We start from the raw sequence: 16241 nt of genomic DNA, 5'->3' as shown, positions 1-16241 counted from the left end.
GGCAGTCAGATCGACGGAAGCAAGCAGTGCACAGTGTGCCCACTGCCTCACTTTATTTTTGCCTGTAACTACGCTTGGCTTTTTCAGCCAGGCTCTAAACAGCAGCTGTCAAAATTAGTCAATATTAGTCTGAAAGGAAATGCTGTCGATGTGGAAAAAGAAGCTCTCAAAGTCAGTCTGTTTCATTAAAAGGAAGCAGACAGCAAAGAAAACTCTTACCTGCCTCTGTACAACCTCTGGGCCCTATCATACACCATCAAGGCAATTTAGATTTTGCCACCGATGATAAGGGAAAAAACAGTCTCAAATAATGAACGAAAAGTCCAACTAGGTCAACAAAGTCCCTGGTGAGTGGCAATAGGGTGTCTGAGAGCTGGTATGCAGAGCTGACATGGAAATGTTTGAAAGGATTCAATTTTATGGCATAGGGAAAGATTGCAGTGGTTCTGTTTCTATAAAAGGTAGGTAATAAACTGTATTTGAACCATTAGAAGAGGAATGAGATGACCCACATTTCAAAGCTGGGACCTGGTGGGTTATTATTATTTATGATTCATAAAGCATGTGCAGTGCACCAAAAGGAAGGAAGACATGCTCCGTACCCAGAGGAACCTCCAATTCAAACCTTGAGAGAAGCCCTCTACTATGCACAAGGCTAAATCCAAGGGCTTTTTTTAAATTCTAATTATAGTGTAATGAAGATCAGGCCTGTTCTTCTTCTGGTCAGAAAACCGAGATCCCTTTTCCTATCTCTACAGCAGGTGCTTTTTATGTTGGGGGAATGCAACAGCTGTGTTCTCCATGAACTGAAATAACAACCTTCAGGTACTCCTGATTTTCCAATTTTCCTTTCTGATTTCAGTTCCTTTCCCCCTCTCAGGCATTTCTGCATGTTCTCACGTTCTCCTCCACAGAGCTATTGCTGGCATGTCTTCTTTTCCTTTCTTTGTTCCTCAGTTTTTCAATATTATTTTTTTTTCTCCTTCGTGAGCTTTCTATGGAGTCTCAAGTTTGTACTTTATCTCTTACTGTTCAATAACTTTCTTTTTTGAGTCATTCTTCCTCTTTACCTCATCTTGCTCATCCCTTTCTCCCTCTCCTCCCTCTATTCCTCTCAGGCAATATTTTTCCTCTCATCAATCCCATTCTCTCAACCAACTACCACATTCCCCCGTGGATCCCTCAATCCAGTGGCTTCCTCTTTTTCCTTCCTTCAGGAACTGATGTCTGTATCTACCCCTCAAAAGGGCTCCTCTTCCTGACCTGCACCCTACTGCCTCCACATCATCCCCTCCACCTCACCCGTTCTGCCTCTTTTAGGCCATGGCCTATAGGTTTCTACCCAAGATAGCAGCTCCTCACCCCAGACCTCACCACCAGCTACACCCAGAGCTTCAGAACTCTCTGGAAAACCCTCCTGAGCACATCACTGCCCTTTTCAAAGTACCCAGCCATGATCTCTGAAAGTTTCCAATGATTCCTGAAGGTCTGCCAACCCCTCACTACTGCTGGGCTCCTAACGTTCCTCCATGATATAGTTTAGTGGCAGACTTGGCAGTCCTGGGCTAAAGGTTGGCCTTGATGATCTTAAAAGTCTTTTCTAACCTCTTTGGTTCTATGACTCTTTTGATTTCATTCCCCAGCTCAACGCACCTGGATTAGAGATGAGGAGAGATGGCTGGGACACGGGACTGTGTTCCCATGGGGGAGGGTAAATCTGTTCAGCTTCCTCCCTCCTTCCCCGAAGGGTCCCGCCTGGCACGTACTTGTCCAGGGGCTCGGGCGGTGCTCCAGGGCCCCGAGGAGAGCTCCAGGAGAGGAGCTCGGACTCTGGAGCGTGGGGGAGGAAAGAAACGGAGCAGAGAGCGGCGGGGGACACGGATGGATGCCGATGATGCCCTGCTGCGGGGGAGCTGCGCGACCCTTGTGTGGGCAGCGGGGACCCTAGGGTCGCGCAGCTCCCCCGCAGCTGGGCATCACCCCGTTGCGGTACGCGGTCTCCCCGGAGCATCATCCCCCATCGCGGTACCCGGTCTCCCCGTCTCGCTCCCAGCGCCGTCGTTTACCTTCCACTTTGGTGAGGGTGAGGACGGGGCTGTTGCAAGCGCTGAGGGGGGCCACCCTGGCCGAGTGCTTCTTCATGGCGAGCCCGTCACCGGCGGCAGCTCCCCGCCGCCCCGCGCCTACATCCTGGCGCCGCCGGAGCCCTCCTCGGCGGAGCTCCCCCGGTACGACTCCCGGCTCCGCCGCCGTCTGCCGCAGCACCGGGCGGCGGGCTCGCCCGCCCGCTGCCGCTCGGGGCTGCTGCAAACCCGACGTCACCGGCACAGCCCCCCCACGACCGCCCCCAGGGCTCCCGGGGCCGCCCCCCCTCACTACCCCGGGTCGAGGCGGAGATGGCGCCCGGACGCCGCGGTGAGGGTCGCCTTGCGGAAGTTCCCCCCGCCCCGCTCCGGTCGGCTCCTGCCCCGCGGTCCAGCCTCGGAGCGTCAGTTCGCGGTGTGCCTGGCTCCGGGGCTGAGCTTCCCGAGCACCGCCGCTCAGGCAGAGCAGGCAGCGAGCCTGGCGCGTAATGCGGATGCTGCCACGGCTCCTGCCGCCGCGGCTCCTGCCGCCGCCGGTGCGCCAGGGATTCCCGGAGCTAGCCGGGCTCACGGCCCCGGTGATTTCTGCTGGCTTTTCGCGATCTGCCTAGTACCCTTCTTACTGTCTTAACGGGGAAGGGTAGTTGACACTTTCCAAACCAGTATCTCATTTGCCCGTGTTATCCCTCCTCTGTTTTCCTTAAAATCTAGTCACTATTCTGAGTCGATTTTCATGCGTGCTGTTAATAATTTCTCCCATCCTTTCTACAGCTTTTCTGTTCCTGCTGTGTCCTTTCTAAGAGGGAGGCCAAAATTAGACACAGCAGTCAAGATGAGGATACACCATTGATTTATCCGTAATACCCCAATACTTGCAGTAGCATACTCTATAGCTTTCTTAACACAGATTACCAACTTCTTTTTGAGGCATGAAACAAAGTACCTCCATAGCTACATACAAGTAAAAAAAATGCAGCATTTCACAATTGGATGCCACTCGTATGTCACAACTTTTTATAGTGCTTTTTTTCCAGCAATAATTTCAAGACCCCCAGTCATGACACACCAAAAATGCGTGGCAGCTTTACCCTTCTGTCAATATGCAGAAGTCTAACTGCTGTTAATTAACAAGACTTAACGCAAGTGGATCCAGGAGAGAACACATCAAAATGAATATGAAACATTTAAGAAAGACTGTACCAGTACAAGCAAAGCTGCTGAGCATGGTGAGCTCAGTGCACTTTAATCTTTGTGATTTCTTCCATGGATATGAAAATACTTAGTGCATTTACCAGGTTCCAATACAAGATGCATCAGCAGACAAAGAAACAAATACTCAACATTTCTTAAGACTTGGTTAAATTAAAAGAGTGGCCTTTGCAAACAAGACTGGGCAGCCATCGATACTCCACAAACATTCCAAAGTATGTGTTAATTTTACAAGTACTAGCTTCCGAAAAGCAGCCCCAACAGACCATTTAGCAAAACGTGGGAAAATACCACCTTACTTGTGCCAGCAGGACAGCTCTTTGTATTTGAGAGGTGAGCTTTCCTGGGGGGGGTCAAGTGTGAACTGTTAGTCTGCACAGGTCTCACCTCGTGATCAGTGCTCTGACGAAGCTCAGGGGTGGTTTGCATTTTCTATGCCTCTTCTGTGTCAGCCTTTGGGATGAGCTTTACAATAAAAATCATTAGGCTCCTCTCAAAGTGATCCTTCTAGAGAGTATATTCATGTGCTCAGTGCAAAGACCACAAAAGCTTGGCTTGGTCAAATGAAAAAACCCTGGCTTTCATTTCCAGGCCTTCTGAGTAGAAGTATCTGATTCATTCAGCTTCCTGTGATGTTACAGATCATAAGCATGTAGGAAACCGTGGGTTCATCTTGTTTCATTGCGCTATTTCACCTTGGAGTAGTTTCTGGTCTTTGAAAGAAGTTTCATAAAAAGGAGGCAGATCTCACCTTGGATGGTCCTGTCCATGAAATATTTTGCAATGTTGCAGTGCCTTTTATCTGAGGATTTCAAAGCATGTGATAAAATTTTGATTCATTTTGCACTGCCTCTGCAAAGAAATGTCAGGCTCACTGGTGAGTAAAATACAAGCACAGATTTTAAGTGACTCCCTCAGATTCAGATGACCAGTAACATCAGAATATGGATAACCCTGACCACCTTCTGCTCTGAGCTTGCCTTCCAGGATCATTGGAGCCTCTGCTACGTAAGCAGGAAACTACTAAATCAGCATTTTACATTAAAATTCCACCAACGTTTCCTACAGGTACATGGCTGTGCAAGGCAAGACTATCAGCTTTCCCTACTGGCTGTATCTTGTAATCAATGGGACATTCATAAAAATATTCATAAAAAGGATATTTATCAAAAAGTCTTTGTTGCTGGGTACTTAAACTCTTCCTTTCTGCAAGGTTTATGCTCTCATATTTTAAAGGAAAATAAGTGCGTTATGTATGCATAGTAACAACGTTATTTTACTTGGAGGATGGTGTTGCTCACCTAGAGAATTACACTGAAAACAAGACTTTTTTTTTCTTAATAGCATGTTCTTTTAACTCTGCATATGTTTAATATTGCAGGATTTGTGCAGCTGTTAACATGTTCCAGGCCTGCAATGTTTCACTAAAGCCTAGAACTCCAAATGTCAAAGACTTGTATGGCAGTATCTCCAGCAGTCGGCTGGACCTCTGCTTGTCTAGATCAGGTGGTGTCCGAGGGCACTGCTTAGCAGAGACTGGTGCACCTCTGCCAGTGGTGCTACAAGAGAACGAGGAGGCATCTAAGCCTTCAAACCTCCTGTCCTCCTTTCTCCTATGATGATGATGATGATGATGCCCTGCACAACCACATCAATCAAGCCTCTTCAGTGTCCAAGGTAGTCAACCCAAAGAGGCTTTCAAGGGGCCAAGAACAATTAGTATCCAACTAAGACTGGTTTCAAATTAGGGATAGGACATCCAGCTCCTTGCAGGCTTTTGGAAGTCTTTTGCCCAGTGTGTGTGTGAAAGATAGCTGCCTGGGGCTAACACTGTCTGATATGGCTCTGCTCGACCCTCATCCCAGAAATTTTAACTCTGTCAGTCTCTGATTTCTCTTGCTGCCCTTACAGGCACACACACTCACACCAGAGATCCACACTAGGCCCCTGTCTTACACTGTGCATAAAAATATCAACCATGTATCACAACAACAAAAAGTTGTGTTTGTTTAATGAAGACCAGGGTGTCTGAGGACTGTGTTCCAAGGACTCTGCAGTGAGAGCTACATTTGGCAGAAGGCTTGTTACTTTCTGTAACTTGCATCATGCTACAGCCTCCCCATCTCCCTAAGCCTTAACACATTTGCTGTTGGATTATGTTTAGTTGAATTTGCAATAAGCGGCTTACAGTATAAGCAATGTAAAACACAGGTAACCCTGAGGATGCACTCAGGGTAAAATTTCAAGTCAAATTTATAGCTTTTCTTTTTAATTTACAACACCTCTCCCATATTCAAGTGGCAACAGGGGAGAAGACCGTGGATGTTTGAGCTGCAGACAGTTTACTAATGTAGATAGGAAACTCTTGAGGCTTCAAAACTGGAGAAAGCAGACTTTAATTTCCAGTCAAGAACAACGATGCTTCACATGAAAAAGGCAAGGTCAGATTAAAAACCCAGGATGAGATAGTTAGAATTTGCCTGGTTTGAAGAATTTGTAGAATCTGTAATTTGATGGAACTGGTTTTGTTACAGTCAGTTACGCTTCTTCATTTTAGTTTAAGAAATTATAGTCACATAAACCCGCATACAAGTGTGCAAACATCTGGAGAAATACTGCTTTTAAGCTCATGCATCATCACCGCTTTTCTGAAAGATTTCTTATTGACATAGAAAAAGTAGATTCAAGAAAAAACTAAATTCTCACCGTTAGGTGTGCTACAACCTTTGACTTTTTTCCTAATAGCTACGTGCCCTGTTGGTAATGTGCACAGTTGGTATTTTTCCAGTTCAGACATTTTTGTGTATAGTGTACTTATTAATAGGACATTTATTAATTTAAGTGCTTGCCTCACCACTGAGGGCAGTAATTGTTGTGCTTAGCAACCCTAAAGGAAATGGAATGTGGACTTTTACTTGTGTAGCCAATTTCCTAATAGATTTCATCTCACGCCAGAATGAATTCATCTGTCAGGAGTCAAATACGTGCATGAAACCACACTGCCCACAATCTGTCAGAAACAGATCATCCTTTCCTTTAGTTTAAGTAATTTGGTGAATATCCTCCACAAATAATTATTAGCCTGTTTATGAGGGGCTTGTTCTACTTGAATGCTGTTATTAGTTTTGTCTGGCTACCATCTAATAATATTTTAATCTTTTATTTCCCAAGTGAAAAAAAAAACCACCAAACATAGATGTCCAAAGCACATTTCCAACACAAATAATAGCTATTTTGGAAGTGATGTTTGCTGTCTTGCAATCATTCTGAAATCTGTATTTAGATGCGCTGTCTGGTGACCATCCACCACTGTTCTGTTTGCACACCTCCTACATTCACAACCTCCACTCAGAAGAAATTCACATTTTGTTAAATTTACATACAGTCTTTCTCTCCAATATTAGCTGAGCTGTAACGATGATGATGTCTTTCTAAATCTTCCTATGCCAAAACAGTTCAGATTCTTTCAGTATCATGTCTTGAATTCACAGAACAAAGCAGTGAGGGAAAGAGGATTAAAACCTGTCTGGCTAGAGGTGTTTGCCAGACTGCACCAAGCAGAGACTGCTGTATCTGAATGTCTTATCTTCAATTTTGATCATATACGCAGTGCTACAGATAACAGTCAAATCTGAGGTGTCCGTAAAAGCTGCAGGTTGTATATGTGACCATATATCCAACAGTTCCTATACACGGATGCAAAATCCTGGTGAGAATTCCATCTTCATGCTTTTTTTTTAACCTTCTGTCTATAACTGCAGTAAGTGTTACTGGAGAGACAGCACTGATCAATTTTATTTCCAAATCTAATAAAATATTAACTGTTTCCAATATTTTCTGAGAAGCTCTCATGGTTTTGTGCATACAGAACAGCTGCATTTCAAATAATACTGCTGAATTCCACAAAATATAAAGAATAAAGCTAGCTTAAGTCTCAAAATTTCAACACGGGACAACATGAATTTAATTTTCAGGCTTGTGCTTTAGGATTTTGACAGGAAACATTCATGGCTTAACCATGCTTTTGAAAGGAAACTTTTTGTCAGTTTTTCTGTTCCTTTGAATTTTAAAGAAAAATAATTCAGTGCCCATGGGCAGGAATGGAATTGTGAGGTTTTGTGTATGAAGCCTTACATTTACAAGGGAATCAGATGTTTGCCAAGCTGCTTCAAACCTGTCTGACAGTGCTGGCGATTAAGGGCATCCCAAAGCCACACAGTCTTAGTCTTCATTGTCTTCAGCAACACAGGGGAAATGAGCACTGGTATTAGCCCAAGGCAATACTTCCCCAAAAATGGACATGTAGGAGAAATATGACAGAGATTATTCACTTTCTGAAGGCCACTGGGTCTCCTACAACCAACAGCAGATTGAGAAAAGATGTTTAAAGGTGAATGGCCCACAAATACAACACAAATTTGCATGTCTCTTGTCATAATTAAAAGATACCCATGTAGCCCTTCAGTGGACCTTTGCCTATACCTTTACCTCTCTACTGGTGCAGTTTAAGGGAACTGCCCACTTTTTGACCAGGTGGCTTAGGAACAACCCATGATGTGGTGACTGTGATTGTTCAGTGGGGCCGCCTGTCATCAGACTACCTCAATATATAGCATTTCTTGATATTAGTTGTGGGAACACAGGGGAAACTGTCTTCCTGCAGTTTACTTTCCCTGGGAACTTCAGAAGGCTCAACAGTTTTGTCTGGCAGAAGCTGCCCTTTGCTAGCTGCTCCTGACAACTCTACCAACCTTCCTTCTGTCTCGTCACTTTTTAGCCGTTTCAAATGTCAATTTCCAAAAAGCTATCAGTTCCCTGTGCAGTTGTGGCTGAAGATGAGAAACTAGTGCCTCATATCCTGACAACCTGGCAGTTTTTGTAATGACCCTTTTGGACTTAGCAGGCAATTGCTTTTCCTCGCATATTTGCATATAACACGCCGTCTAACTACAACACCTTAATGACCCCAAATCATATGAAATACATTATTATGCCATCAATATCAATAATTCAGTAACAACTATTTCTTAACCTTTTAATTATCTAGGATAAATGAAGTAAATAAAAATTAACTGGGCATAACCTCTACATTCTTCACCACCAGCCTACTCCTGGCCAGTTGTTTGTAAAGCACCAGACATGAGGTGCATTTAAATGTAGTTGTACGTGTTTTCCACCATCAGAAACAGTGTGTAAGCTGTGTGAAACCTCTACTGCTGTAGCAGCTTGGGAGGACCTGACTCCTCTAGTAAAGATGCAAAGGCCAGGAGACCATGTTTGGCAGCATTTTACAATTCTAGCATTGTAAAAGAATAGGTGGAAAAAATCTGAAGTTGGGACATATGAAAACAAAATTAAAAAATATAAAACCTAAAAACAGGATTAAAAAAAATCTATTGTTCAGAAGCTGGATCAGAAAGAAGTAAGTTGAATCTGTGAGGCAAGCTTTTGTACTCAAAAAACAGGTTCTTTCAGAATTGACTGAGCAAATAAGCATATACTCCTGGCCTCAAACACACAAGCAGAGACCATGAGAACTGAAGACAGAATCATATTTTTTTCCTCTTTCTCACCTGAATACTTGCAGACCTCTGCACTGCCCTACCAAGTAGTATCAGGCAGAAAAAGAGCAAAAGAAAAAAAAAGAGATGAAAAAGGGACATCCAAAGATCTTTCTGAAAATAACAGTAAAGACACGTCTGAGCAAATATATTCTGTATTTCAAGTCACCTGTTTTATGGACTCTGTGCTCTGGGATGAAAATCACAACATCTGTCAAATCTAAGTTTTACTGTCAGCTCCTTGAATCAGGTAGGATTGCAAGCACTCTCAGTGGCCTGTGGAATGGACAGGGCTCCAGCCTACATAAGCAACTTGCTAGATATTTGCCAGGAAGAAAATTGCTGCCTGTCCAAAGATGCATAAGAGCCATCAAGCAGGTTCAGACTGATTCCTGTGTTGCCCTTTTACCAGGAAGAGTGATTTTAAACATTTTAAATAATTATATTTTTCCTGTTCTCCCATGTATACTCTGCACTTTGTCTTTCTTCTTACTTTTTATGTCAGCATTTCTTCTGTTCCTTTTTTCTTTGTTTTCTTTTCCTTTCCTTTGTCATGTCTTTCCTTTGTCAAATTTCTTTCAGTGCTAATACTAAAAAGCTTGCAGCATGAACTGAATGCCACATCCACTTACAAAGTTACCCAGATAAACAAAATAGAAACCCATTCAACTGTGGGTTCTGTTTTTTATTGTTCATGTCCACAACAACCCTTATAGCTAGTACTGGGGTTTTTGGAGGTGTCTTAGACCTCACAATTTACAGCTTCAAAATCTTACCCTTTGCTCTGTGATTTGAAGTTTCTGCCTGTGCATGCTACCGGTGCTATGTCCAGAAGAATTCAAGATGAGAGTGAAAAATAACGTCCTAGGCACAGGCTCTCACCAAATTTTGCAAGTCTTCCCTGCTCCCTTGCAGGAGCTCCAAGCAAGGTCCAGCAGAGCGGGCTTCTTGGTTAATTCTTGGGAAGCAGTAAGTCAGATCCCTGGAGGCAACAGGTTAATTTTCCTCTCACAGAACATCTACAGTAGGTAGCTGGGCTGATTGCCCTCAGAGAGACCATTCAGTTTGGCAAGCTGAATCCTTTAATGCCTTTTAAATAAAATCTACTCCTTCAAGGTAGATTTTATTTAAAAAGCATTATACGGGATGAACCTTTTAGCACCAAGTGCATTGTAATTGTATCCTCCCAGTCCTGCTACCCTATCACTTCAGTCTCCTGCTCCTGGAGAGGCCAGTTGCTGCTTCTTGAGCCCTGTGGCTGCTTCACTCTTTTTTTGGAGGCTTTTTCTCTTGCCTCTTTCAACCGCTATTAGGGGAGGTACTAACGCAGTTGAGCCCTGGCTATTTTATTATAATATGACACAGCAATATAAGCCTGTTTCCTAGAATATCTGCATTCAGATACTGGGAAAAGGAAGAGAATACTGAGGTGGGAATGACTATTATAAGATCTAAAAGTACCTATGAGCAGTTGCAGTGCAATCCTTCCACTCCATTTTAGGCTCTGCCATTACAATGACGCAGGGTGCGAGTTAAGCATTTGTCACACTCATGAGTACCCTGGGACATAACTTAGCTACTCCATCAATGTGCTTTTGACATCCTATGCTGAAAAGCCCTGAGAATGGCCGAGCACTACTGTTATTAAACACTTGGAGTATATCTAACGGGCTTACTTTTTATAATCTTTCTTAATAAAGAGGATGGCTTTATTACTAGTGCAGAGAGTGAATGTATTGTTACTGCCATTTGTCACTAGTGCAAGAATAACCAAAATCTTTGGTTGATATGCTAACTCTGGGTTTCTGAAATTACAGTGAAACAGCTTTTTGTAGACCAAGAAATACCTCTCTTAATATTCTAGGTGTTTATAAATTGATCTAAACTCTGATATATCTTTACAAAGTGAACGATTTTAACCTCACAAACGCATTGATGAACAGCAAAATGTCAGATGAATACCTACAGCAAATGTACATCACCTCATATTCGTGGGAAACACCACAGAGAAAGATTAAGTCCTTTGGGCTGCTTCAAGGCCTAGTAAGTTTTGATTAGAGAGTGGGGTTAAAGACTGGAAACAAGCTTGAGTTTGTGACTGGAAAGTTAGGAGGTCTGCTCTGTCCCTTTAGAAAGGAGCTACTTTATATGAAGGACCACAGATATAGTCAGGAGATTCCTAACAGTGTGTAAACCCAGAATAATTCCACAGATTTCAATGCAGCCATGTTGGTTGAATGCCCAGCAGCACCCAAAATAACTTGCAATGAATTCGGCCTTTTACTTATCCTATAATGTTAAGTTTGTAGTAGCCCTCAAAAACCAGTTATGAGGTCTGAGGAAAACTGGAAGTTTTTCTAACAAAAATACTTTGAATAAACAAGGCAAGACTGCAATGTTATGTTCTGTATTTGATGGATTTATTTAGTCTAAAATAAACAAAAACCTTGTGGAGTTTTTTTTATTCTTCAGATTGTAAATTCAGTGCATATCAGCTTAGCTCTAAAAAATTTCATACATACTGACCAGTTAAATCAGTTTAAATAATCAGTTTAATCTCAGTTGGAGACAGTCCAACAGAGCCCTTGATTTCAGCAGATACAGGGGAATCACAGCCTGAGGGTCTGTGAAGGAGGTCAGGAAAGGAGAAATGGATGGTTTCTTTTAGTCAGTCTCAAGCTTCTCCCTCTTTTTATCAAGACCTATGCTATAGCACACAAATTTACTACAGATACCTTCTTCCCTCCCTGCTAGGCATGAGATACGTGCTCTATTTGTGCAGGCTCTGTATGAAACACAATTTTTATCCTTTGTCAGCTTGATTCCTGCCAACTTTCAGGAGTTTGAAATTTACATATTATTACAAAAAGCAGAGATTTTTACAATCTCCCTTGGGACATGAATGTCCATTGTTGGATCTTGTCTGGTTTTCTCTTGCAGTATGAGAAGAAAGCAGGTTTAATGGGTTATCGGTACTTGCTGAATGTGTATAGATTTTGTTAAAATAGGCATGACGATTTTTAATATGCTGGAGTAGAAATTTCAAGTTTTGTGCTTACATGACAATGGCTGTGAGCACTGAAGATGTGTCATTCCATGCTATAAGCCCTGTATTTTACACAATAAAAAGACAGCTCTTTATAAAGACACGCTGCTGCTTATCATTAATCCCTCAACTTCTAGACTGGATTTGGTTAATGCTTTTGGGGAATGAATCTGGATCATTAATTAACAGTACCAGGGATATCTGTAATAAGATTATGCACATGGTTTTACATTCCCATGACTCAGTTGATTTTCTTTTGAACTAATGGGAACGTTGCCACTGCACTCAATGTACTCAGTGCTGGAACTCTCATTGATGATAAAATGGTAATAAATAAACAACTAAAGAGGAAGCTAAATTTAAAAAGTAGGCAAAAATATTATTTTATAGAGTAGAATTCCATAAGGAAGCTGAAAGAAGGAAAAGCATTAGGCAGAAATACTGAAGGTGAGAAAGAGAGGACTACTAGACAGGATAAGCCAAAGACAGATGGCACAGTAGTTCAGGCAAGCATCAAAACCCAAATACAAAACACACTTGGAAACAGAAATAAGATAATATTGAGCTAATTCAGAAAAACTGAAGCACCTGTCTATTGTAAGGAGAGTCCATGTGTGCTTCAGATAGAGCGTGGGAATTCAGCAGATCCTGTTCCTTTCAGATAGAATAAAAAGTAGGCCACTAAAAGCACAGATTTCTACTACAAGGAAGCTCCTTGTAATACATTGTTTTGGGTTAGCATGTATCCTTCTGCAAAGAGACTTCCAACTTGTTCTTGAGTTTAATCCTTTCACCGTAGCCACAGGCCAAATTCTTTGGAGAATCCTGCTGATCTGTATCACTCCTGTCATGCAAAGCAAACCTGCCAGGTATGGCCACAGGAGAGTTCACAGGATGGCACATGGGTACAAAACAGGAGTAGTGGGGAGAAGACGGACTTTATCTGAGGTGTCCCTGGCTGGTACCCTGTGGTCTTAGTGTAATCCTAGGGTAACATCAGCTTCTGATGTCACAGTGGGATGAGGCATACTCTGATCTTCCTGCTGGCAACAGGACAGATGCCTGGGTGATGGCAGGAGAAGAGACCTGAATGCAAGAGATAGCCTATCCATCTCCCTCTTGACTGTACTGAACCTCCATTAAGCAGGCTCCAGTCTCTGCACTGATAACAGAATTATTCCCCCTAGATATGAAACAATGAAAGTTCCTGGGGTGCCTGTCTGTGCTCACCTTTCCTCTCCCACACCCAGCAGATGCAGGTCTAGGTCTCAGGTTAAATTTCCATTGAACTGTGAAGCAGTGGGAAAGCAGATTTGTACCCTGCATATTATTTCCACCAGTGTTACCCCAAGCGTATATAAAACATGACTATAATTCTGTCCTAGGGTTCTGTTGATATTAATAAACCACTTGAATTTTGCTCTAAGTAATTAAAATTACAAGTACCTTTTATTGCTGGAGAAAACATTCATTGTTTCATTTACAGGCAGGAGACAAATGTGGCCGCGGCCTTGTTATTCAGAAATGTGTAATAATTCAGGTAGCAGTGTGTATTTCTTCAACTGCTTTTCTTTCATAGAACAGCCCACAGCGTTCAGCAATGCAACACACAGTTCCTCAAAGCTTCAAAACATAAATCTAGGTCCCATACCACCTAATGGAAATAAAGAGCACAACTGCCAAGCAATTCTTTACTGATTAACTATGTATAAAACACCTTGCAAATAACTGATAGCCATTTCACATAGTTACTCACTGAATAGAAATAACTCTTCACTGTCAATTTAAACCTGCCTTGGATATTAGCATTTCCAGTGCAAAATGTAAACCAAACTGATTATTGCTCATGGAGACCTAAAAATTAGAGCTTTAGGCTGAGTCCAGACTCTCTGACTCTTTCAGACACCTCTAGGAATAAGCCAGCACTTCCTCAGAAGTAAACATAATACTTGCTGTTTGCTCAGTCTTTCCCCTACTAATGGCATTTCTCCAAGACTGACTTTCTAGAGAGGATTAAATCAACAACAACAACCACACACATGAAGAAGGGAAAATGAGTAAGCAAATGCATTTATACAAGACTGAAAGGTCGTAAAACCTCTCAGGCCCTATTTGCTGAAGCCTTTAATCAGCATATAGGGCATAGCTAGGGCATTTAAAGGAACTTTAGAAACCCTAATTGAAAACACATGCATACTCCCCAGGCGCAAGATTGTATATGGGAATTGACAAGCATTTTATTGTTGGGGTTTTTTTCCCCCATCAAAAAGCTTATCTTGTGCTCTTTTCCAGGTTGGTTGGATGAACAAGGGAGTATGTGAATAGAGAAACAGAATCATGCCCAGAAGGCTTATGTGAGATAGACAGACAGAAGAATCAAAACACAGCTTTAAATCTACATGGAGTTAAGACCACTGCATGACTAGGCTTGAGATAAGTTCTTGCCAGTCAAACAGGAGGAAAGATGCTTGGTTTTGTTAGCAAGAAACTCAGAATAGTTTTTGTCATTCCAGCATTTAAGAGCTATTCATGTAATCACTGTGTAAAATAAGGTCATGGAAGGCATATCTGTGGGAGATACTTTTGTGTCTGACAAAGCAAATCAGGCATCAGCTGAAGTGAATAATCCAAAGGCAGAAGACAGGCAGAAGACAGGCAGAAGCATACAGAACTTATTAGTGCAATTAAGGTTACAGAAAGGGAGGACATGAAATACTAGTTGGGAGTACAAGTTGGCTTTCCTGAGGGATATGCAACACGGCTCAGTCCAAAAGAGCATCCAAACAGATATTAACAGATAGCCTGCATCCATTTGATTATTGTAGGAGTGTAAAGATTTACTTGAAACTTACTTTAAAAAATAAGAATGTTTTTGCTGTCTGGGTGGGATCCAGATGTGGATCCCTTAGGCCAATCTCTTTCCATTATCTGCAGAAGCACTATGGAGAAATCTCCTAAACTACAACTGTAACTTTTAGAGGAATACATTTAAATGAAATGTGGCCCTAAATTTTTATGTTTCAGTGCACATAAGCCAGGAATAATAATAATACTGACTGCTTCATCTAAGTTAATGCTGTACCTTTCAAAGAGTTGTGACCCTGCTCTCCTTCCTCTGGCAGTGTGTAATATACACAATGGTAAGAAAATAAGCTCCTTGCACTTCAGGCAATCTATACCACCTACATTAAGCTTCACCCAATTTAACTGCCAGTTAACGTCTGACTGCTGTCTAAATCCCTAAAGAGCACGATTGGTTTAAGTCCTATTGTTTAAAAATCAGCCTTTGTTATCTTGTAAAAGATCATACAACTTCTCCAACAGATATTATTGTTCCATGAAGACAACACCTGGATAATGACATTCTATTTGATCATTGTAAGTATGTTAGCATTCAGCCAAGCTATACATTCTTCTCTCACTACATCTTTATTTCCTCTATATCTTGTCAAACATAACTTTCTCATATTTTATTGCTACACAGGGATAATCTTTAAACAGTAGTGTCATCTGTTCATCACAAGCTCCAATCATTACATAGCACCAAAATTAGTATTCAGGCACTGCAGCCATTGAAAAGGCCTTTTCCTGTGGTCTGGATATTTCATTTCCACCTATCATTCCCCTCCTGGGTCACTGCATGCGAAGTGAAAAAAAATGCTTTCTATTTTATTTCACAGTGATTTTTATCCCACCTACTTTTTTTTTTTTTTTTGGCAAGATTTGACAGAAAAGGAGTCCTTATCTGAAAAGGCACCATATCCTATTGCATTACCAGCAAAATGACTGCATTTCAGTGTGCAGAGCTGTTCAAGTTCAGCCAGCCTAGTCTCACTTCCAGATAGTTCATAGTTTCAAAGTTGTTTTCTCTGCTTCAGGGGAAGTCATTTAAAGCCACCAAAGACCTTGCAAATGGGATGTCATTATATACCGGCAACAACCAGGATCCTTAGGTTCTGCCTTTCCTGTCTGTCATTCTTTTTGCTCCATTCACACTGAGGTTTAGGGAAGTGTTTTAATCTCCTGTGTTTTTAATGTGTTTCACCTGGAGAAATTAAGTTTTCATTTTTATTTCCAGACCATAATAAGAACAATGCATCTGGTTTGACGAAATTGCTACCCAGAATGACTGCCAATGACTGCCTGATCAGTGCTGAGAGGTTTGGGGTTTGTTTTTCAGTTTTAATATTTGGAAAACTTTGGGGTGAAAGGAACTGAAGAGCAAACAGCAATCATGACTGCTTGTCCCTTAGATACTAACATTCTGATACTCTCCTGTATGCTTATATACTGTACACAGGCACTAGCAGATGACATTTAAAAGAGATTAACAGAAAAGTT

General features: G+C 42.0%; 1 protein-coding gene across 4 annotated transcripts in view; it reads right to left on the bottom strand.

Annotated features, from left to right (window-relative positions):
- SLC35F3 (solute carrier family 35 member F3) overlaps positions 1-16241 on the bottom strand; it is a 167160-nt gene that overhangs the window by 56696 nt on the left and 94223 nt on the right. Inside the window, exon 1 of one of the 4 annotated variants that reach the window (XM_057407056.1) lies at positions 2067-2501. The exons of 2 other annotated variants lie outside the window; for them this stretch is intronic. In XM_057407056.1, coding sequence (XP_057263039.1) covers positions 2067-2142 — 76 coding nt within the window. In that variant the 5' untranslated portion in view covers positions 2143-2501. Of the gene's footprint in view, positions 1-1653; positions 1868-2066; positions 2502-16241 lie in introns of those variants that run through there. One more of the 4 variants, XM_057407059.1, reaches the window with a different exon arrangement.

Source organism: Pezoporus wallicus, unplaced genomic scaffold (genome assembly GCF_028554395.1).
Source record: "Pezoporus wallicus isolate ANWC-B61680 ecotype Strahan unplaced genomic scaffold, APGP_CSIRO_Pwel_v1 scaffold_6362, whole genome shotgun sequence".
In the NCBI taxonomy this organism is placed as follows: domain Eukaryota; kingdom Metazoa; phylum Chordata; class Aves; order Psittaciformes; family Psittacidae; genus Pezoporus; species Pezoporus wallicus.
Note: the sequence above shows the minus strand (reverse complement) of the source record. Positions and strands in the feature narration are given on the sequence as shown.